Consider the following 24,190-nt stretch of genomic DNA (forward strand, 5'->3'; position numbering starts at 1 on the left):
ACTTGTCGTTGAAGCCGCAGAGCTCGTCGATGAGCAGCGCCCGCTCGTTGCGCGTGGCGTGGGAGACGCACTTCTCGACCACGTTGGACGCGAACTTGTGCTGCGACAGCTGCAGCACCTTGCCGCGCACGGCCGCCACCAGCCGCGAGCGGTCCTCCGCCGCGCCGTGCTCCAGCACGTGCTGCACCACGTAGTTGCCGTACTGGTCCTGTCGACACGCAACGTTTTACTACCGCCTCCTACACTCTCTGCGACCCTACTTGGGGAACATCACTGCAACTGTGCAGTTATAAGGCGGGATTGCCTCGAGGAACTAGACCACTCACGTGTTCGCTCATTTTATTGTTAAATGCTGCAGAAGCAAGTATGCCTGCACTTTTTATAAGTGGAAAACGGTTGACAATGAAATCTTATATTTACAAATAGATTATTGAAATGATATAAAGTGTACAATTTAGGCGGCTAGCTAATACTCGTGGCGGACTCGGCAGAGGGCCGGCTGTACCTGTATGAGCTGGTCGGTGTGCGCGTGTAGCTCGCTGAGCACGGGCGCCGTCTGCTCGGCCGTGCAGTGCTCCAGGATGCGCTGGATGACGCGGCAGCCGTACGGGTGCGTCGACAGCGCGTACACTTGCCCAGCGAAAGCGTTGATTATGAACTGCAGAGCCGTCGGCTCTACGCATTCAATACATTTTTGGACCTGGAAAAATCGTATTACGTATTAACATCCTTGTGTAACATTAACCGCTTTATATTGTTTACTATGTAAACTGTATCTGTGAATGAAATGGAGGGATACTTACAACGTGGTTGCCGTTCTGATCCTTGACACATTTGAGCACGTGTCCATCGAGCTCGCGTACCACCTCCTGCTGCTGCTCAGCCGGGATAGACTCCAGCGCCTTCTGAATGACCCGACACCCGTACATTTGTAATGCCAGGTTCAACACATGGCCGCGCACCTAAACATTTTTAAGCATGTTGTTAGAAGCAAAAAAAAATAAAGTACCCGCCAGTATAAAAATCTTAAATAACGAACTGAAAAGGCGGCCGTTCTGATATCCTTAACAATAAATTTACTTAAAGACCTCACAACCTCTCCGCGCAGCAGTCGCCGCACTGCCTGAATGACAGCGGCGACTGTTGAATGCGCCTTTACAAGTATGGTTTTCACTTTAGGGTACAATGAACAAAATGTATAAATCTGGACTTACCTTTTGTGCCAATGTAGTTTTCTGTTCTGTAGTTCCAAATTCAAAGAATTTTTGTATCACATAATTTCCGAATACGTCAGTCATTAGACTGTACGCAGCGCCAATTATTTCATTAAACACCATTTGTTTTTCTTGAACAGTAGCTCTTTCTAATTTCTGTTGGATGAACCTGAAATGGTAAAAAAGTAGCTGTTTAATCAATACAATCATGTTTGAAGGTTGCAACTGTTAAAATGTGAGAAAGGATTTTTTGAAGAAGGCATTAAAGCAATCAGTAACCTTTAGTAAGCATAAAGCAAAGTGGTAATTTCAGGATAAAATTGAAATGAGAATGTTTATTAATGAACTAGGTATGTTGAGTAGACTTGGCATGTTACCTAGAGCCGTGCTGGTCCTGCGAGAACTCGACGATGTGGTTGGCGAGCTCCCGCAGCTGCAGGTTGGGGAAGCGGTTGTTGCGGAAGTCCTCGAGCAGGCGCGAGCGGCCGGCGGGCGGCTTGTCGCCCACCAGCGCGCCCACGCCGCCCACGCCCACGCTCACGCCGCCCACGCCGCCGCCCACCAGCTCTGCAACCATACCATACACGATACATTACCATAAGCACCGAAATACACGTCCCCTATCACTGACCGATAATTTTTGCCTGGTAAATGTTGACCGAATTGAAAATATTCGCGGGGAGCAGCATAGCTGTAATAATTGCTAATCGAGGTTGTCTTTAAATAATTCAAATAGCACCCGTTGTATATAATTAGGAACACTGAAAAATATCGCAGTGGTAGTGTTTTTTCGTATCCTACTATAACTCTCGCTGAAACATCTCATAATTTATTGTAATTGATCAGATGTATGCTATTTATTTTAGAATAAGTAAGTAACACTAATCGTGTGTGTTTAATATACAGTTTATTATTATTTACATAAAATACAAGCTATTTACAAAATGTACAGTTGTCGATGGATGGTTGAGATGTATCGTACAGACCTGATATAGCTCCTACTCCGCCGAGTTTGCTAAGGAGTGATGAAGATGATCCGAACATTCCATTTGATGTGAGACCTTGTGCTAAGCTGCTCACGGCTCTGAAAGAAAAATATAAAGGTATTCAAGGAAACATGTACCTATTCTTAATGATTCTATAAATTAAAATCGAATAAATTAATTTAATGAACATGCTCAAATGCCACCACGGGCAGATCTGTACAAAATTAGCGACTGAGGTGTCATATTAACAAAGATGGCATACAACTATTTACAATATACAAGAGGCGCGCTCGAAACATCAATTGCACCCGAACGCGCAGCTTCTATTCTTGTTTCGGCTTCATCGTAGTGCACGCGGATTGACTAATCTTTGTTGATTTCATAAATATGCACACTACGCCAGAAGCCAGTGCGTAACGTTCTAGAATTTTGGATTTTATTTCTGTAGGTGTTCTTTACCTCTCACCTTGGAAAAAGATAGAATTTTGAAATTGTAGTAGATATATAATCGCAGGAGAAGATCGATTCACAACCTTATTTTTATAACAGATTGTGCAGGCAGTACGTTGATGAATCTAGACCGATTAATAACCTAGTGTAGACCGTGATGATTGACAAGAGTAAAAGCGCTCGGGCGGGTGCAGCGACGCGGTGCGCGGTAGTGCGGCAATGCACCTGTACTTGGCGGTCTCGGCGCCGGGCGCGGCCGACACGGGCCGCAGCCCCACGGGGCCCAGGGCGGCGCCCAGCGGCGGCGACAGTGGTGACGGGCCCCACTTGCGCGCCGCGTACTCCTGCAGAGCCGCGGCCGGCCCGCCGCCGCCGAACTCTAGCGAGTCGCGTCGGGCCTGTGTGGCGCCACCTGCAACAGGACATACCTCCGCGGTCCAGGCCTACCGTGTGTGTGCTGGCGACCGTGTAGCACGCAAGGCCCTGACGGTCCCGGCGCGCTTTACATGCATGTTTCTGCTACACTATTTGCAATTTTATCTTGATTTCTTTTAACAAAAGCGCATCTATTATCTTTTCATAAAATTATGACCGAAACTAACGACAGGTATCAGAAATCAAACCTTTTAAAAGACAAAGATGATGAGTTTGAACAGGCGCTGATGACCTGACATTTTTGACAGATTTTCAAAATAAAATTCTAAAATTTTTACTTCGTGATACATAAGAATAAGGGCTTTTAATGACTACTAAAACAAAAAATATATGAAGTTATGAGAAACTATGAAACCCATGTAATTTGCTACATTAACCGGAGGATTTATATTGTGTAAATTAAATATACACAATTGTTTTTAATTAAACGTTTGGCCGAGCATCGTACTGTTTTGTTTTCAACTGAGGTGTATACCGAAGATAAAATATGTCAAAATAAGCATAATTATTATTTGAGTAAGTATCGGTTTATGTTACTTATAATAATTGTAATAAAAAGAAATTATAGCACACAATGGCTGAACAATTTGGACAAAGTTCCCACACAGGTAGCAGCACACAGTCCTCACAACAGAGTGCATCTTTTTTTTGCAGTATTGCAGTACATTTAACTATGCAAGGATTCTGGAGTGACCTTTGACATATGATTTATTAGTATTTGTGATCAGACAAGAATATACAAAATCGAGATAATCTCAGAGGTGTTTGCTTTACTGATAAGTACCGTATTATATGACTACATAACTACCCCTAACTAAAAAACTGCACAATTGAATACTGAAAAAAAAAAATGTGATACGAGCCATTGAAAAGTGCAACTTTAAGGTTGTATATTTATTGGAGAAATATTTAAAAATATGCATTTTGACAGACAATTTCAGCAACTGAGTATAACGCAATTTACTTTTCACGGTTATAACGAAACATAAAATACTTCTAATTTAAGCTTAATTGTTATATATGTAAAGGCTAAAGTTTTAAGTGCGGTTACACATATTTCTAGCTGGCAAAATCCAGGCGTAGCCGGCCACATGCTAAACTAAGTAGTATCTTTGGTTAGAACTAGGTGTAACCTTCATCATAGCGGCTAGAACTGGGTTTTTAGTTTAGTATTTTGACTTTTCGTTTAAAGATTTTTGTCTTCGTCGTCTGATTCTGTCTGATCTGATATTGAAAAATGGCAGACAAGAGTGTCTCAGTGACATTTTTATAAGGGAGCACATAGTAAAAGGTTATTATATATATATAGAAGTATATAGGGAGACGGCTTGTCAAACGTCACAAATGCACCAATTGATTTATTTCAACCATAAATAGTAATAACTTTAGGAAATATCCTAGTTATTTCAGCAGATTAATTTGGTGAATAAAGAGAAAGAAGATAAAATACTAAAAAAAAAACATATATAACACAGTTATGTTAGTAACTGTCGTAGGATTTTAGTTCAAATTGCATATGTTATGTTAGTTTAAAACACCAAATATGGAATTTCAATAAAATGAATTTTAAACCTGTTAACATAGACCTCTACCTTAAAGCATATTTAAGCAAAATTTAAATACATTTGACAAATATTAACGCTATACACAAAAGTACTTCTTAAACAGAAAAAAAAAAGAATTACATATATACAAGTAATACACAATGCGAGTTTAAAATGTAATGGCCAAAAACGCTAAAACTTCACTAGTTCGGCAGGCAAAATTCCAAGCAACTGATATTTGTACTGTTGTGTGAGTGCTTTGAAGACATCAGTGTTGATCTACTCTGATACTCTCTTACTTAGTAGCATGATCTAGATCCCTACAACTATTATTACTGAAAATGAAATCATTATTTGTATTAATAAACGTTCCCTGAGTTCTACATAGTGTCAAGAAAATACTGATTGTAAATTATTAATTTTAGCTCTACATATAATTTATCTTTTCACGACATGCGTAACATTAGTATATTATTGAAATATGGTAAATATTAAGTTTTATATACATTGTTAGACAAAAATCTTTCGCATATTTACTGTAACAGTTTCTTATCTTTGAATTATTAAGGAAAGAACCCAAAATACAAGATGTTAGGGCCTTTTTGCCGACACGGGTGTTTGCACCCCGCACGCACGATAGATTTCTGCCACGGAGTAGTATGACACTGACTATAAAAAGTCATAACAGGCTGTGGGAGCCACCCGCGCATGCTTGGCCTGCATGCGGCCGCAAACAGGCATGACAATAAAAAGGCCCTTACCCTAATAATACTGATACGTCACTACGGGTATTTAGTTGAATAAATCATGACAAGTATTTATTAATCTTTGTATGGTGACATAATATAATTCTTGACACGAATTTAAATCGTGAAATTGTGTTAATTAAAATGCAGAAATATCAAAGTGAGTGTGCTACTGCAATTTGTGGCACAAGTTATGCCATGATACTGTATTTCTTCACATCTTCATATGTTTCACAGCGGAAGATCACAGCTTCGCAAGATTCGCAGCAAAATATTGTCATGTATTCATTTTAATCGATGTAAATAAAGTTTAAATAGTCTTTCCACAATAGCGGTAGTTTAAATGAATCAATCATATTTATTACTATATGCAGATTGTTTAATTTTATCGGATCTCCTAATTTCAAAGTCAGTCAACCCTTCACACCAACTCTGCCTTTACACCGAACAAAACATGTATATGTTGCAGTCATCTGGTTGAAGGTGCAATTTGATTGAATAAGTTGTGTTTATTAAATGAGTACATTTAATCTAATCACTGCGATAAAAGTTGATTGAACAAGCGTAACTCAATATCCATCTTGGTAGCGTATTTTTTTTTTTGTGATTAATTTGTTTTCCCACTGCAGTGCTATCACCAAAACGAAGATGGCGTCAAACAGTTCGCATAGAAGGCTCTGTCTAACCTATAGTTTTAGCGTTGTGCGCCTGTGTTGATTTAAAGCGCGTTATTTGTAATAAAATAGTATGACAGTAAAAAGGTCTGGCTACTTTAAAATATTTGAGCCGAAACTGGCAAAGTCGGTTATACATTCAACGATTTGACTAAATAACGTTTAGGCAGGGTAAGTTCTTCAATCAAATAGCGGCTTCAACCAGATGACTGCGACATAAAGGCAGATTTAGCCTACGGCATTGGTCTGATCCTTGTTGGTCATTTATGAAACACAGAGGATCATCTTTTACGGTTGCTAGAAATATTTAGAGGGTTTAGGTTCTTTCTGATCGTAGTTTGTAAGAAGCTGCAACAGTGAGTATGCATTGTGCGTGGATGACAGTGAGAAGTGTTCACAAAGCAGTTCTTACCAGGCTGCGGCTGTTGTGGCTGAGCGGCTTGCGGCGGCGCGGCGGAGGCGGCAGGGTGCGCCGGCGCGGGCTGGTACTGACGAGGCGCGAGCACGCCGCCGGGCGAGACGAGCCGCAGTGGAGTGCCATTGCGTCCGCCCATTACTAGTGAGCCGGGGTCGTAGTAGGGGATCACATACTGTCCCTGGCCGTTTACTTGCTGCTCTCCCTGCTGGGGAGTCAGCGGCCGACGAGGCTGTTGTGCCTGTTGCTGTGCGGGCTGTGCAACGAGCCCCGGGTATACACCCCACGGTGCGGCGACGCCATAGTAAGGCGGTACGCCTGCTATTAACGCGCTCACGTACGGCGCACCCTCCTGTCCCGCATTGATAACGTACGGCGCTTGGGTAAAAGCCTGCTGAGCGGCCAACTGTTGCTGCAGTTGAAATTGTTGCTGTTGTTGTTGCTGTAGGAGCTGCAGCTGTGCCGCCGCCGCCTGACCGCCTGCTGCCGCTGCTTGTTGCGACCGGAACAATTGCTGTAACAAAATACAACTACGTTATATAAAGAAATATTAATTTTATTTATTTCATGAAGTATGATTTCTTTTCCTGCTGAACAAATCTGCATGAGTTCAAATATTTAAAGCTTAAAATGTAGGCACATAGTTGCTTGTAAAAGTTAAATTAATGCCGGGACTCAAAACAGATATTTTAATTGTATTTGCCATCCCGTACTCTTATTGCTGAAATAAACGTGCATCGTATAGCGGTTTAATTAATAGCGGAACGTATCGTTTATTGTTTTTTACTCGACACAATGCGGTGCGGCGCTCGAGGGCGACTCCTCGTGAAGTGCGCTAATTAACACAATCGTTTAAAAAGTTAATAACAGGCAGAGAGCTGTCCGATGCACATGCTGCTTTCTATGGCTCCGATGGCATTCCTAATCTAATCCATTTATAATAAATCTAAAAATAACTAGAATGAATTTTTCATGCTTATTTTAAGTTAAGTTCTTTTACATATTTACTAACGCAGATATTAACGCGGTTATAATGTACAGCTATTTCGAATTTTAATGTAATCGCGTTATGGTTACTTAGGTTAATGCTTCTTGAAGTAAGAATATCTAGCAATTTTAAGGCTAGACTCAAGAGTCTAATCATCGACAATCTCAAATTGCCTTGTTATTTATTCTTAATCCAAACTAATATTATAAATGCGAAAGTAACTCTGTCTGTCTGTCTGTCTGTCTTTCTGTCTGTCTGTCTGTCTTTTCTTCACGCCTAAACTACTGAACCGATTTGTGTGAAATTTGGTACAGACATAGTTTGAAACTTGAGAAAGGACATAGGATAGTTTTTATTACAAAAAAAATAAAATTATTCCGGACATATAGCGCCATCTATTGGTCAAATCAAAAATCTGCTGGTAGTCACTATTCCACGCGAACGAAGTTGCGGGCAAAAGCTAGTTATTATTAAAGATGACGAATATTTGAAGAATATGAAAGCATCGAGAGATCAGAAATTATTAGATTAGTCTTCTATAGTATTGATTTAGATAAAAGAAGATAATTATGATAACTGCCTCGTTGGTCTAACTGTCGCAAGTGCGGCTCCTGAGCACGAGGTCTCGGGTTCGATTCCCGAGTCGGGCCGAAATCGCTTTGTGGGTTTTAGAAGACTTTCACAAAGCAGCCCGGAGCCTGGAAGCTGGTGGTTGATACACCCGTGCATCGGAGAGCACGTAAATGTCGGTCCTGCGCTTGATCTCTTACCGGTCGTGTCGGATTGCCGTCCCATCGGGTTATGAGAGTGAAGGAATAGTGAGTGCACCTGTGTCTGCGCAAATGCTCGTGCACTATAATATGTCCTGCGTAGTTGGCTAATCTCCTTACATGAGAACAGCCGCCGTAGCCGATAATCGGCTAGGAGGACATTATGATAACAGCCCATACTTATTTACGTACAAAAGCAACAGTTTTAAAATAATACTCGGTAAACTATTCTGAATGAAATGAATCATCATGAAATGGGTATAGAGTGTGATGTCATTAGGAACACGCGGACTCTATCTACAGTATCTACCTGTTGAGACGAGATCAGCTGGCATACTTCCAAGACTTACTGACTTAGTGTGATGAGTGTAAACACTGATTTGCACGTATTACGTTTGGGCACACCCGGCATGACAGTTTCGCCAGCGTGTCAGAACTGCTGCCGTCGTGCTTTTTATTGTGTGAGCCAACGTATTTGCCATACCACAAAGTTTTTAATCTCGAATAAGTTAATTCGAGTTTTTAATCTCGAATAAGTTAATTCGAGATTAAAAACTTTCATAGAGGGCGAAAAATTCCCACATCATAAAATCGTGCCCTTGCAAGCGCCAAAGGTTTAGAAAACCGCTCAGAAGCGGTTTTCGCCAATGCAGTGATTTAGGTACTGTTTCTAAATAAACATCTGAAAATTTCATTTCATCACTTCTTTTATCTTTCTGTGCTATCTTTAAACGATGAAGAAATAAATGTTTGAACTGTATTTATAGGTAGGTACAGATCTACTTACTAAAGACTTAAAACAGATGCCAGCCAGTCATCATCATAATTTTAATTACGGTGCTAGTACATTAACCAAGCCTATTTAATTTTTCATTAGCTAATTGACAATCGTTATCTAACGTCGCGTCGTAAAGTTTGCGTTGCCGATCCGTGTATTATTCGTCGGGCAGAGGGAGTAGCGTTTGATCTTCTGATGCGGCTTCGTCCCGATTCCATGGCAATTTAATTCATTGAGACGGTGTAATTGAACGGTGGGCGAAACGATAAGCGCGGCCTGTACACGTGCGCAAAACAGACTAACTTGACCGCAACAAAATGAAGTCGTTCCAACTACTGTGTCACTGCAAGGTGGAGGAGGCGGCGGCGAGTAAGCGCCTCGCATTCAATTAGACGTTCAGTAATCCGGCTGCGGCGAGCTTCGATACCAATTACGGGGTTATTAGTGAGGGAACGCGCGATCGTGCTCAGCTCAACCCGGACGCCTCTGTGGCTCAGCCCGCAGCCACGTTGCGATACGCTTTTTGATTTTTACAAAACTAGGTAACATTGCAAAATGTTTTTATGCAGTCTTTACCGGCAATCATACTATAGAGACTTTAGAATTTCTGATCGATGAAACGTGTGACAGACATCATTAAGTAAAAAACTTAATGTGATTTCTTTAGCTAAAAAATTGTAGAAGCCTGCGGCATGGTGCAGCACGGCACGACCTATGGTATCTTTTTGCTTTGTCGCGTTCAATGCATGATCGTGGAACTTTTGGGACACAATGGAGCGATGTAGTATTTCGGTGCGATGTCAGCTGCGGTTCTTGCGTTCTTAATTAACCACAAATTATAGAAAACAATCTAAATTGATGACATTAACAATGTTATAACGCACAGAACAGCACTCGCAGGAACGATTCATCAAGGTAAAAAGACTGTGGGTGCTGAGTCACGGAATGAGCAAGGGAGCGGTTGCACCAAGGCTCTCAGGCGATAGGTAAGCGTGCGAGCGGTCGCTAACGTAGAGAGCTATTTATTATTTACGAAGAAGATGACGAGAGGACGAGCGCCTCAGTGCTCCCGCGAGAATCGCACGCTCCGCCCGGCAGCGTCGACAAACAAATTACGCGACAAAGCAATCAATTACAAGGACAAGACGTAGTTCATGCCTCTTGAATCGAACGCTACGTCAACAAGAAGCTTTTAGCGGCGTCGACGTGGTGCTACGTGCTCCATGCAAACCCAACACCTAGTTATGTCTACAGTTGTTCTCCAAATAGCAAGAGTATCTTAACTGAGGGAAAATCGTTTTATGTTGTAAGGAATTAGATTGTCGATCTAGTAAGAAGAAAAGGTAATTTAGGGTGGAATCGGAAGCGACGGGGTCGGGAGTCTACAACGAGATTACAGGGATATCGTGGGCCGTGGCGTGCGGCTGCCACCGCGCCTCCGAGCTGTAATGCCGTCGGTAGCGTATCTTGTAACGAGTTTATCTGCCCCGCGGGCTGCGACCCCGACAATGTTCATTTCTTTTCTTATCAGCCCCGAATTTAATCAATTTTCATCGCTTCATTTTGGAAACAATAATGATGAAAACGATGGCAAAATTATTAAGTCATGGAAATTTACACTTTTAAAATCTAGCAAAACCTCATAGAAATACTTAAACGGCATTGGTTGAACATTGCAATCCAATCAAATTTCAGAAATATGAAAAATGCAACGAATATACCACAACAATACTGGTGTTACCTGATCATCAATTTACTCGTGGGGTTTTTTCGAATAGGCACAAGTCAGTACATCTGTCATTTGTGTTTGTACGAGTGTTTGCCAAAAAACAAAGGTTCCATTTTAATCCTGATTACTTAGTTGATTGAATACCTACACGAAACAGCGCTTTCAGATTTTCAGCGAAAAGGTGCCAAAGGGCGAGGGCGTGGCTCAACTGGGCGGAGCGTAGACACGCCCATATCGTCGACGCCCTACCCAAATTTCTCCTTGATATTTTTATAGACTTACCTATTGTAAATATTTTCTTAAGAAATATAATTAAACAATTATGTTCTTTTCAGTAAAAACAATTGAAGCAAACGCTGGCAAGGGTGCGACTACGAGAAGTAATAAGAACATTCATAAGCAAACCACATCTCACAAACAGGAGCTTTCGTCAACATATACAGGTAGAAATTTATTGTAACATAATGATGACCTGTACACGATCATTCATTATCATACGATTAAAAACTCTTCCCCAACCCTTCTCTGGCTGAAGACTTAATATGTAGGATAACAATATAGTTCCAATATAGAGAGGAAAATAGCTCAATTGCAGGATGTCCAATTATAGCTTCAGACCTTTTAAATTCACTCGAAGAATAAAAAAATGTTTGGATTGTACAGTATTTTAACTGTGTCAAAACTATAATGGACCCTAATAGATAAAACTATTTTCTCAAATATATTTCTAGCTATAACTTGCTGCTTCTTTAATAAAATAACTCTGCTGACAACATGGCTTTTCTTGGTAGGCGGGTAAAACAAGGATTATTGTAACGAAAAACAGTGATTGATTTAGCAACATTGTTATGGAGGTACGCTAGACTATTGGTATCTAATCATTCAAGCTTAATAAAAAGGATTTTAAGCAAAATATTTTTTTATAAACGTTAAGTTAGTAAGAATTATGCTGAAACTGGTCATGAAAATATGGTCAACCACCATCCACGGACGGACCGCACCAAGCATTGCTTAACCTTATGATCGATCGATACGTGCGGCAGTAACATAGCGACGAGCTCATGTACGTGCAATATCAATACATACCAGCTTAAAATAATCTAGCATCATGTAACCAGAACCAGATTGTTCCAAGCCAGGTCGGCAAGCCAGGGCAGTTTAGTAGAGAACTAGCCTACTGGAAAAACTGGCCTCGTGTTTCTCGGGCATTATTGCTATTCTGTTTTTATGAAATATTTAATAGAGTGATGGTGAAGATCAGGACGACAGTGAACCTTTGGGTTATAGATAGTGAGTTATATTAACATTGATAGTATTTTAATTTGATGAACAGCATACTTCTAATAGAGAAACGCTACATTTGGATACACCGAAGACAGAAAAACGTATATTAAAAAAAAATCATATTGGTATCAAAACAGCATAAGCCATAAGCGCACTTACTACGTTTGCGGCTACGGACGGGTATTTATTTATTGGTCGCAGTGGTGACGACGGTACGGGTGCGGTCGGACGGTGCTTTTATCAAAATTAGCAGGCGCGCCCGTGCCATGGCGCACCCCAATCGTAAAAACACCATCACCGGCATCGCATCGACGACGGTTTCAGAGCCACACCTAGTAGTCGTTCCCTTATAAACCACCCCACCAGTTATTATATCTGTACCACATTTCTGTTTAGGTATGTAAAAAAAAAAACATCCCTATCCGTTTAAAGCCAGACCCGCCATTAAAAGGATAAGAGGGACACAAACCGGCCTTCAGAAAATGACAAAAGTTTTTGTCATAAGGCAGATTTCAGGGCGCAAAACAGCATGAGGACTTAAACGGATCTTGTGGCCGATAGAAGTATACAACCGTCTTGACTGCAGTCAGTCACGTTCTCGCTAGTTGAGCTCGGATAAGTCACAAGACTACGAGCGTGGGTAAATAAAAGCTTGACAGAACGCACAATAAAGACGCTACACGATACTAATAAAGAAATTGAGATCAGTTTAAAAGTAAGCGGGCGAAAAGGGCTCCGAGTCTCGAGTGACATGTGTGACCGCTTTGCGGTGACTTTCACTTCAATACGCATTCTTGGCTATTCCAGAAGAAATCGGAACTTTCTTGAATATTTACGGTATTTTTTGTTTTAATTAGGGAAAGATATAACGCGAAAAAAAAAACCGTTTAGACGTTTTGCAACTTTCACCTCGTTCCGTAACCTGAGTTTTATAACACATTAAGGCATGATCCTTATTTCAGGTTAACAATGGCCACTAGATGATCTGAATGTTAATGATTCTAAATCAATGACCAAAATGCACGTGTGATACAGTAAGTTGGTCATGCGGCCGAGGTACCTACCTACAAGAGGCCAACACTACAAGCAGCGATTACGGCGTATCTGTATGCACAGCGCCTCACATCAACTCTTACTTTGCTTATGCAGCACACTTTAAATTTAATACTCACCTTCCCGTAAAAAAATTACAACTACCACTAAGGGTATTAGATATTTTAATCTAGTTTTTATCTTAATTAAATAAGTAACCTAATGAAATTCCTTGTAATCCTATTAATCATTACATAGTATAAAACAAAATCGCTTTTTCTGTCCCTATATCTCTATGTCCCTTTGTACGCTTAAATCTTAAAAACTGCGCAACCGTTTCATGCGTTTTTTAAATAGATAGAGTGATTGAAGAGAAAGGTTTATATGTATAATAATATCCATTAAATAGTGGGGTAATAATGTTATCCCGCGCGAACCTGGGAAGGGGTCGATAGTATTATTATAAATACGAAATTATGTCTGTCTGTGGGGCTTTTACGTCAAAACCACGGAACCAATTTCAATGATAGTTATACATATACCATGTTTCATTGAAATTAGTGGATAGTCTAGCTGACTTAAGATTTCTGCAGCTTGAGAATGGACATCAGTTATTTTTTTACGTGTGCGGGAATTGGGGGGATCAGCCAGTTAATAATATGGGTCAACATGACGAACGTTTTGTAAGTATATTGAAATGTAAATAATCACATAATAATTAGGTTGCTACAGGTAATTTATGTTTGCAATTCGCTGGCAGAGACCCAGAGACATCCGTTGGTAAATGACACACGATAGGGGACGATTTGGCAGACGAGTAAAGTAGCTTAGTCGTTTCGCCAGCTCGTAGGCTGTGTTTACCATACTCGAAGTTCCGGAAACTTTGGAGTTATCTCACACCGAAAATATCGTCAGTTGAAGCTGTTCTCAGAATCCTTTAAACTTAACGTCCATATTTCAAAAATAAAATTATAACCGCACTACACGTCACACAAAGAAATTAAATAGCATCAGCGCATTGGTACACAGTAAACAAAGAAGGAAACGAAACATTAAGGATGCGAAGGTGGTGAAAATGTGAATATATTACACGGCAATGTAATCACACGCACGCAAGAAACGGGCGGCGTTTTATAACTGTGCAGGAATTATTCTCCTAAAACCAATAATTCACCTTTATACACTTTAATTTTGAACCATTCGTAAAAGAAAAAAAAAACCTCGTAAAAGCAATAATAAAACCCAGTAGTTATATTGAATATTTTGCGGAAAACAAGATTTTGGTTACATTAGTATTTTTTATATAGTATTGTATAACACCATGTAAAACTTGACTGGTTAATATAAGAGGAAGGGTTTATGGCAAATGCTTTAACGATGGTATATCACATAGAGTAACGGTATGGACATAGGCGTGCAACGAGGCCACATAATGAAGTGGCACGTTAGGACATGGGTCTCACCTCCGCTCCAATTTCGCGCTAACTGAACCCTTAACGCAACGACCTCCGGGCTTTTACTGCTACCCACTTGCTTAGCTTAGCAAACCATTGACGTAAGTAGCTCTTAACTAATTTAGGCAAGAAATTCATTATGTATAATAGTGTAAATATTTATTTGTAGGTATACAATGAAGATATATTGTTTACATAGCATATACATTACTGTGAGAGTATGTCTACTTTGTATATTATCAGATTTATGAGTTTCGATCTCAGAAAACAAAAAAGTATTTAAATAGCAAGCTCATTTTTAGAAATAAACGAAAGGAGAATGAGCAAAGTCAATCTAATTAAGCCGCTTGACGTGGTAGAGCCACAGCGAAATAGCTTCCTAATTCTCCCGTTATCACAGTTAAAACAGTTTTATTTGAGAAAATGTCAAAGCCTTTCTTTAGATTATTTAATATATTCGATAAAAGAAATATTTTGTACTAAGAACCATCCAGCAAAGCACGCATAATTTAATGTAGATTTTTATTTGTAAATAATTATTTAATGTCAAGAAACTATTTATGTGAAGGTATTGAAGACCAACCAACAGACCAACTCCATTTTTAATTTGTAGTAGTACGAAATATCAAAATAGGGAAATCAAAATATAAATTGATTACGGCATTTTTTGAATAACCATAATTATTTGTACACCAATTTCTTTGGTAGAACTCAGAGCTCGACTATATGTATTTTATTTTTATATAAGACCTATTTGTACCTGTGTTCACAAATAAAGATTGATTGATTGATTGATTGAAAATAATATTTATTTCATCATAATACAATAAAACTCACTAGAAAAAAAAATGTAGCCCGTAGTTTCGGAGTAGTTTATAGGTTAACCACCTCTAACGGTATTTAGATTCCGAATTTGTAAGTTAACATGCCTTACGATAAAAGTATCTTGTTGCGGAAAATAATAAAAAGGCCCATATTTTGACAGTGGAACTTTGCAGGAATGGTATGTGCGTCCAATCCAAAATCTGTTGAATGAAGAGTTGTAGCATACATAGAAGACACATTAAAAAGATGAGACGGTGATATAAAATGTGTACGTAACGTATATCGATACGATAATCAAATGATTGAGATTGAGATGAAGAATTAATGATGATTGTTCCATTCGAGTACACAGTTCACTAAAGGTAAACAGTCTTGACATTAATTTAAAAAAAAAAAAAAAAGTTTAACAATGCGGCAAAATTTACCTAATTGAACAGATTTTTAAACATATATCAGCGTAATAAGACCTATCAATATTGTTTAGGTACCTCCATTTCGTGAATGGAGTGCCTATATTGAATGTCCAAATTATTTTGTTGCAAAAAAAATGCAATATTCCGCGCACCTTGAGGAGTAACTGCCGCAGCAACAAATTGGCACGCATTTTCCACTATTGAACTTCATAGCTCAACGGAAATTAAGAAAATATTCCGAATAAAATTTAATAATTGCATCTTCGTATTACAGTATACATTGCAAACAAACAATATTTGCCAATTATTAAGGACAGTGTGCCGTTACGCAGCCGATGCGAAGACAGCGAGATGGGCGAGGTGAATGTACGCATGAAGTGTGCCACGCGCCGGAGAAATACTCCGGAGTGAATACCGTTAGTGGAACGCGGTCAAGCCAGCAGCGGTACCAGTGTCCGACACCGCCACTTCGTCACCTTTCATTCAACTAATACAGACCTGCACTCATTGCCTTATGTATAACAATCTTATATCAATCAATTATAAAGTTTGTAAGAACAATGCACTTGCTATTCTTAGAACGCTTTACATCAACTTAAAAATAACAAATCGTTAGACGCCGAAACATCTTTTTAAATGTTTTGTTTTGGGACACAGATATACTCTGTTATGTTGCGCCATCCGTCACATCTTCCTAGCACATAGGAGGTTATGAAGGGTGGACATGGGGGGGGGGCTTTCTTTTGAATGCTGTCGTTCAAAAAGTGCTGTTTCAATAAACTATTTTGAGTTTGAAAATAATAGAAATATATCCAGTCATCTGTTGCATCTGTTGACACTCTTTGGTAATAGGACAAAAATAATTTTATAATTAACAAAAAAAAAAACATGACTCACATTGCCATTCAATTCATATCATCATTGGTAATAACTTTTGAGTTAGATAGTAACTGGTAACAACCTTTTGTAACGATTGACAGTTACGTCCCATACACACCAGCGTTGATCCTGCAACATCCTAACGAATTCCGATATTTTCATGAGTTTTCTTCCTCAAAGGGTGTCTTTCCAGTTGCATACTGGATTTAATGTTTCAAATACTAAGCAATTTACTGATGGTTCACTTCCTGATATGAACACTGTTTATCCGCTTCAGACAGTGTGAAAAGTTACTCTTCTGATATGGTGAATTGTAGCCCTAGGTTAATAGTAAGGGAATTATGATGTCTGGCGCTGTTTGGAGGTTTCATTATGAGACCGAGTAGCCGGGAATTAGTCTAAATCTAAACAATAACAATATTCTTCAATTAAGGGGGAAACTTGGACAAGCACACTATGCGAGTACCTAGTTCATTTTAAATAAAAGAAGTTATAAAACCCCGGCCGCATGGGGGGACGCGCCGGCTTCGGCAGCGTCTTGTCTCACTCAGCGTGGTAATCGGAGCGTTTCTAATACCCACGCTTTGACTCGGTTTCACCGCACGCTTCTTGCCTCCGTTCTTATTTATTCGTTTTGCGAAACCGTTTGAAATATGATAACGTTCATTCGATTGCCGAGCTGTTCTAGGTTCTCACGAAACTTCACACGAAGTTCTTGCAGCCTGTTCAGTTAGCTATTGAATTCCCGCGATTATAGCTAACGGGCTCCACTGTAGACGCAGATATCGGTTAACACAATAATATGAAACAGATAAATAGGAAAGCTGGAAAACTGTTTAGTCATGTTAACAGAACGCGCCATTATGTTAATGTGGGTTTAAAGCGGACAAATGAATATTTTTCACAATAATTATGGTGGTTGCAGCAGGTAAGGTGCGAAGCACAGAGGCGCTGCGGCGGGCGCAACAATTTGCATCACAAATGCGGGTGGCAGTCGCGATGCGCCACGCCGCGCGCCCTGCACCGCTGGCTCGTTCCGTACGGGGCGCGGGCGGTAACAGCGCCCCACCCGCCACCAGACAATGTCACAATCAACACCGCGTGGCCGCTTTTTGGTCACCATGTGATTGCCGATTGTGGAGCATCATAATCACCAAGAACGCATGCATTTTAATTAGATCTTCGTTTAGAACCCTATGCAATAATCAAGAGACACCCCACGAGTGTTCTACAACGTCACCTATTCTTCTAATCACTGATGTCAAGACCTTTACGATAAATGTGTTACGGAAAACTTAGCTCAGCAGCTTTGATATCTCAGGAAACGTTAAGTATGCACCAGTAAGTACCTAAGAAAGCATCACGTAAATTGCCATGCAACATGACAAGACATACTCTGGAGTGCTGTTATAATAGCCCATCATCTAATCTAAAATTATATTTGATTCACGAAAAGTAAATCTCTAAGCGAACAAAAGTGTCCGAGCTGAAAGGCGGTGAATTAATAACGAACTTCTCCCGCGACGCGTGATGACGGCCAACAAGAGTAGCGCATTAGATGGCAACAGAAAAATTTGCAAAATTGAAGCTTAATTACATACTGCTACATACTTTTCCGTTCAAAGAAATGAAAAAGTGGTCAAGTTCGGTGCGGTTTTTTACAAACGGAACCCACCCACCAGGTGCTTTCGAATAACACTGCGAACATTTTTTGAATAAATGTTATTTATTGGGGGTTAACATCATAACAGGACAGTTTCTAAGACTTATAATATCATCTTGATTCCAAAAAACATTTTACGCTCTCATACTGAGTCTGTTTTATTTTGATTCCTAAAATTAATATTCACTACATACTACATATCAATAGCTAATTAATATTCACTACATATCAATAGCTAACCACACTGAAAAACTCATTATTTGACTGTGGACCATACTAAATCTGATCATTCGATATAAATAAGTTAAGTTCTGGCAGTGAAATACAAAGGGACCCCAAAAAGTATTTTTTTTGTATTTTGAAAATTTCACTTAACTTGGCACTTAATGTTTTAAATAAGTAGACAGCGTATAGGCACCGGCGTGATTTAAACTTGGAAAAAATTGTTTTACTTTACTGCGAGAGCCATTGTAAACTGTCGTAGTTTGCGATTGCGGTAGCTTATTAATAAAAAAAGAAAACCAATAATGAAACTTTATAATGGATAAACATCACCATTTAACCACTATGGGTGAAATTTGATTCAAATATTAAGATGCTATGGTAGCACGAGAGGTAGGGAGGTGCAAACACGGGGTCAAGAGAAAACAAATCGACTCAATTTATTAAATTGTAAGTCAGAGATTCTGCGTTGAAATACGAGGACTATTTGGACTAAACGATGCAATCACCAGCGGATTTAAGATATTTTTCCTTTCGTTAGTAGTTTCACTATTTTTCTCGCTCCCTGTTACATGGGAACGGTAAATTGCATTCCCAATAACTACACAAACTATTTAGGATTATGTTTTTTCATCAACTAAATGAATCTGAATCTTTATAATGAATTAACTGTTACCAAGTATAAATATTATGATACAAAGGCAGGAGTGGAACGTTAAGTGGCATAACTGGAATACCTGCAACGTAAGACGTGTTCAATATTGAAATAAATCTCTAGCAGAATGACTCTGTTCGAAATTAACCCGGGGCGCCGTATAAAGCTTTAGCTTGGAGGAACGGGCGGTAAAGCGGCTCTTAATTAAATCAAGTGACACGTCTCGTCGCAGGTTACCTCAATCACACGACCCCAATAAACCCATGTGCCAAACGGAAATGTTTTATATCATGTCATATTACCCACGCAAGAAATAGGTTCTTAACTTGCTTGAGAAATTTTGTGTCTTGGGTCTTTTCTTCTGCCTAACAGAACAATTACCATCGGCCGAATACTGAAACGTCCTTCAATTTTAAAGATTGTTCAAACTCCATTTTTATAGTTCCGCACCTAAAAGCTAATACAACGCCGTCCAACAGTGATCAGGCTGTACCTCAAGAGCGGGAATAGACAGACAGTTGAAATTTTCACAGATCTATTTATTATTGGCTTATGTTTAACTGATCACCAGAAATAGTAACAAATAGCAGACAAAAATAGTAAATGATCACCAAAATGAAACTCGCATTTTAATGTAAAATGATAACCAAAGTTTTAACACTTTGCTATCCTATTTAAGTGAAATTACTCCAAAATAAATCATGCGCAAGCCAAAAATAGTAAATGATCACCAAAATTAAACCACCATTTTAAAGTAAAATGATAACCAAAGTTTTTACATTCTGCTATCCTATTTAAGCAAAATGAGTCCAAATAAATCATTGTAATCCCAAAAATAGTAAATGATCACCAAAAGTAGTGAATGATCATCAAAATTAAACCAGCGTTTTAATATAAAATGATAATCAAAGTTTTTACATCTTGCTATCCTGTTTAAGTAAACTGACTCCAAAAAAATAAGTTCGGCCTGATACAATAAATGTAATAACATTATGGGGACCCTTTTCCTGCACTAGGGTGGAAAATTGTCTATTGCATGCCTCTAAACAGTGCGATAAGAGCGTGTTTTCGAGGGAGTGTATTGAGAAACACATTCTTCTTCTTCTTTCTCCTGCCCTGTTCCCAATTTTACTTGGGGTCGGCGCAATATGTCATTTTCTTCCATTTTCCCCTGTCACTCGTCATACTGACACTCACGCATGCATTGCAAGCCGGACACATAACTTAATATGGCATCATAATACTTTATTTGATAATAAGCCTACATTTTATGGCAATCACAGTGACTTATTTAGGCAAAAATAATACATTAATTTGGTCGTCAAGAGTTGGTGATCATTTACTAAATTTGGTGGTCGAATACAATTTAAAGTGAAGTCGTGACTAAAATAGCTGGTACTATTACATTTTTAGACTTAATTTTTCTGGTGTTCAGTAGATTTTTCTGGTTGCAAAACTAAGGGTATCAAAGCATTTTATGGTGGTCATTATATTTGTTCCCTTTATTATTGTTGCATAACAACAAATATACATATATATTTAAAAAAAAAACTATTTTAGGGGTTATACATATAACTCTCATGATAAACTGGTGGATCCTGGCTGTCGTTTGAACATCTTTGGCAGTCGTTACGGGTATTCAGAAATCAGAAAGTCTGACCCACAAGTCTTACCAAAAGGTATTGGGTTGCTCGGCCTATTGGGTTGAGAAAGTCAAATAGGGAGTCGCTCCTTAAAAAACCCTTATAGGACTGAGTTTTATCCGGTTAGACTAGAAGCCGAGTCTAAGCTAGTTAAGAAAGGGTTGGGCAGATGATAGTACGGAACCCTTCATGCGCGAGTCAAACGGCCACATGATTTTTATGGTCAAATTCTTACATTATGGTTTGAATCGCATTTTGTGTATATTCAAAAAATAGGTATTTTAAATACTCCAAAACCATCGTTTCCGATCTAATGATCTTTTTGATAATGTTTTTAGGTTTTCAATGTCACGTACGCACAGTACACTACAATTTGTTTCTTTAAAAAATGTCTGGAAGTTTCCAGTATCTAAACAAAATAACACTATGATGTCTGCAGATACCAGGATACCTATATATTTTCAGCGTAGTTGGCTAAAGTCACAAAACATCTAGAATCCGATAGTAACAATAAAAGTCGAGGTAGGCTCGGAAGCGCGGAGCAACTTGTGCAGAGGCGAGGGTGGCTGCGCAGCGGTCGCACTCATTATTTCCATAACAAGCTCGCGACGACCGCCGCTCGTTCTCTGCTCCAGAGTCCCGGTCACGGCAATTAATTAACTGGCTAAACGGTATCGTGTTTTACATTCTGATGTTTACGTAACTCTCCAGCGATAATGTCGCTGGTTATCGAAATGACAGCGCCGTCGGTACTCATATTAATTAATAAATTATTAGCTTGGCCTACCTCACTAAAAAATTAAAGAGTTTCATTATTGAGCTCGTTATGGGCACTAACGCTCTGTGCATATAGATTGCTTGTTTAAACGAGTAAAAGTAAGAAAACGTTAATCAAAGAAGTGAACTGTCACATTTATTTCACTGGCGTTTATATAGAGCACTAAAAGTAAACGTATTGTAAGTGACGGAATAGCTACATAATGCAGGTACATTTTTGAGTATGAGGAAGCAATAAAACAAGTCGAAAAATATACCGTTTCTATGGCTCGTGTATCACGAGATTCTTAAGTGATTAAAGCATTATTGTCACGTATTAGCCATAAAAGTTTAGATACTTAGTTTGGAATTTTGGTCGTCTTTCATTCGGTATCCACAAGGTGATCGATAAGATGTCGAAGTTCGCCTGTGAACTGTATCTACACATCGGTGTCGTAACAGCTGGCAGTGGTTGTTACTTAAATTAGTTAACAATGACACATTTCGCTGGCAAACAAACAGAGAGGAGTCCTAAATAGACCGCACGCTATTCTCGACCTGCTGCCGTCACACCGGTGCGAGCGTGCCGTCTGCTGACTCACGCACACCTCAAGGTGATGCCTGTGGGAGCACCAATCAGACAGGAGGAATTGTGCAGGCCATTCTAGCTCAAAGGAATCATGTGTCAATGATAATATAAATACTACAACAGATCTTTGTCACTTCTATTTAATTTAAAGCTTAGGAACTTCAACGAGTCGTTAAATAAACATCTATTTAGTATATTATTTTAATGGAATATAAATATTTACGAACCCGGCAACATGTGGTGAATCTAGTATGTAAAACCGATCAATCTGATGTAAATGAGTGAACAAGTTTGTTCGATAGCAAGACTCACATTGAGAAGCGACGGAGGCTCACGCACGAAGCATGCATGCGCGTCGATCGCGGCCTACTTGCGTTACGCAACCGAGCCGCGAAGCCGATTTATAAAAGGACGTTGATCTCGTGTTTGAACTTGAATCCCCATCCATATTTCGCACATATTATTTCTCTAAATGTAATGCCAAACACTTTTAGAAAAATATGAAAGCAAAAGCTGACCCTGAATACTGTGAATACCTCATATTAAGCACAGGCACGAACAAGATTTACATGAAAATAATTTTCCAGCACATCAACGTACCAAACGGTGTCCGGAAATTGTAGGAAATTGCAAGAGAAAATGAATCCGACGGTTTGAGAGGTCCGGCTGAAGGCTTACGAAAGGGTATTTAGATCTTTCACATATTATGGTATGGATCCAAATACCATATTTACAAACGATGAATTTTGGAAAACTAAGCGTCACAGGAATGTATATATAATTCCATTATTGGTCTCCGAAATATGAAAGAACAATGCCTTGCCGTGGAAACTTTAAAACAAGGAACTTATTGTTGATGAACAAACGTTGCATTAAACATAAAAAGAACAATAAAAATAAGGTCTCCATCAATCACACGAACAGAGCCGGAGCTTCCGGACGCGACCTGGTCGAGCGAAACATTTCTTTGAATAATGAATGTAGTTAGGTATCGTGGCCCGTAACTGGACGTGATATACGCCGTCGTCGGCCGCATGCATAATTTCACTTATTTTATGTGGTTAATTGTCGAAAATGACCGCCAGTGAAATATATTGTGGCGTACGGACGCCGACACCGCTGGTGGCGACTAATGTATTCCGCAGCTCGTGCTCCGCCCGCCCTAGCCTTCGCTACGCCGTCTTTGTGTACTTCGTAGCGCCTGCACATATAACTACGCTGTGCTACGTACACGCTACACATTAAAGCCGGTAAAATTTACTGTTACTAACAAATAAAACTTTTTATACGTATTCTAGAGATCCGCCCTGCTCCGCGCGGGTGGGCGAATAAATTATTTAATTGATAAATATCACATTAATATTATAAAGGCTGAAGTTAATCATTCTTGCTAAATCTACAAGATGGAGTTTTTAAAGACTTGGAAGTAAATATTAGAATAACACATAGGCTACCTTTTATCCATGTGCGAAAAGTACTTCCCTCGGAACGCGGATGAAAAACCGAGTCCGGAAGCTCGTAAATTGTAAAATATTACAAGAACCTTACTAATGTATCCATGGTATGGTATTTATTGGTAAAAACTGCATGAATTTCTTTTCAGTAGTTTTTAGTTACAGCGAAGTGACTAGATTTTTTTGTATGAATGCGAAACATACATCATACTAAGGAAATCCTTGGTATTGTTTTTCTTTTTTTCAAATCCCTTAGTTTATTACCAAAAATTTCAAACTTTATATAAATAAATGATATCTGCTTGATATCACCTGGGGTTTAGAAAACTGATTTTTTGTGACGCGAACCTATTGAGAATTTTATATCGTTGTATTATCCTGAAACATATAAATTTGAGGGTGTGGTATAGGTAGTTAGGTTGGTCGTTTACGTGCACAATCGCAGTAGCTCGAGTCTACAATGCCGCTGCATTACAATTTTTCAAAGCAGACACAGGCGACAGAGCATAACAAAAGAGCTAGGAAGTCGCAAATAAACGAGCGCTGCGGGGAGAACTAACTTGTACGCACACCCTGCCTATGCTATAGGATT

At 39.3% G+C, this 24,190-nt stretch overlaps 1 protein-coding gene across 9 annotated transcripts in view; it reads right to left on the reverse strand.

The window, feature by feature from the left end:
• LOC110370345 (maternal protein pumilio) overlaps window positions 1-24,190 on the reverse strand; it is a 70,186-nt gene that overhangs the window by 1,710 nt on the left and 44,286 nt on the right. For 8 of the 9 annotated variants that reach the window (XM_064034604.1, XM_049842670.2, XM_021326103.3 and 5 more), the window contains 8 exons: window positions 6,462-6,978; window positions 2,876-3,062; window positions 2,201-2,298; window positions 1,592-1,781; window positions 1,215-1,383; window positions 804-962; window positions 506-700; window positions 3-208 (listed from right to left, as the gene is read on the reverse strand). In XM_064034604.1, coding sequence (XP_063890674.1) covers window positions 3-208; window positions 506-700; window positions 804-962; window positions 1,215-1,383; window positions 1,592-1,781; window positions 2,201-2,298; window positions 2,876-3,062; window positions 6,462-6,978 — 1,721 coding nt within the window. The remainder of the gene's footprint in view (window positions 1-2; window positions 209-505; window positions 701-803; window positions 963-1,214; window positions 1,384-1,591; window positions 1,782-2,200; window positions 2,299-2,875; window positions 3,063-6,461; window positions 6,979-24,190) is intronic. The other variant, XM_049842671.2, reaches the window with a different exon arrangement.

This window comes from Helicoverpa armigera, chromosome 5 (assembly GCF_030705265.1).
Source record: "Helicoverpa armigera isolate CAAS_96S chromosome 5, ASM3070526v1, whole genome shotgun sequence".
Taxonomy (NCBI): domain Eukaryota; kingdom Metazoa; phylum Arthropoda; class Insecta; order Lepidoptera; family Noctuidae; genus Helicoverpa; species Helicoverpa armigera.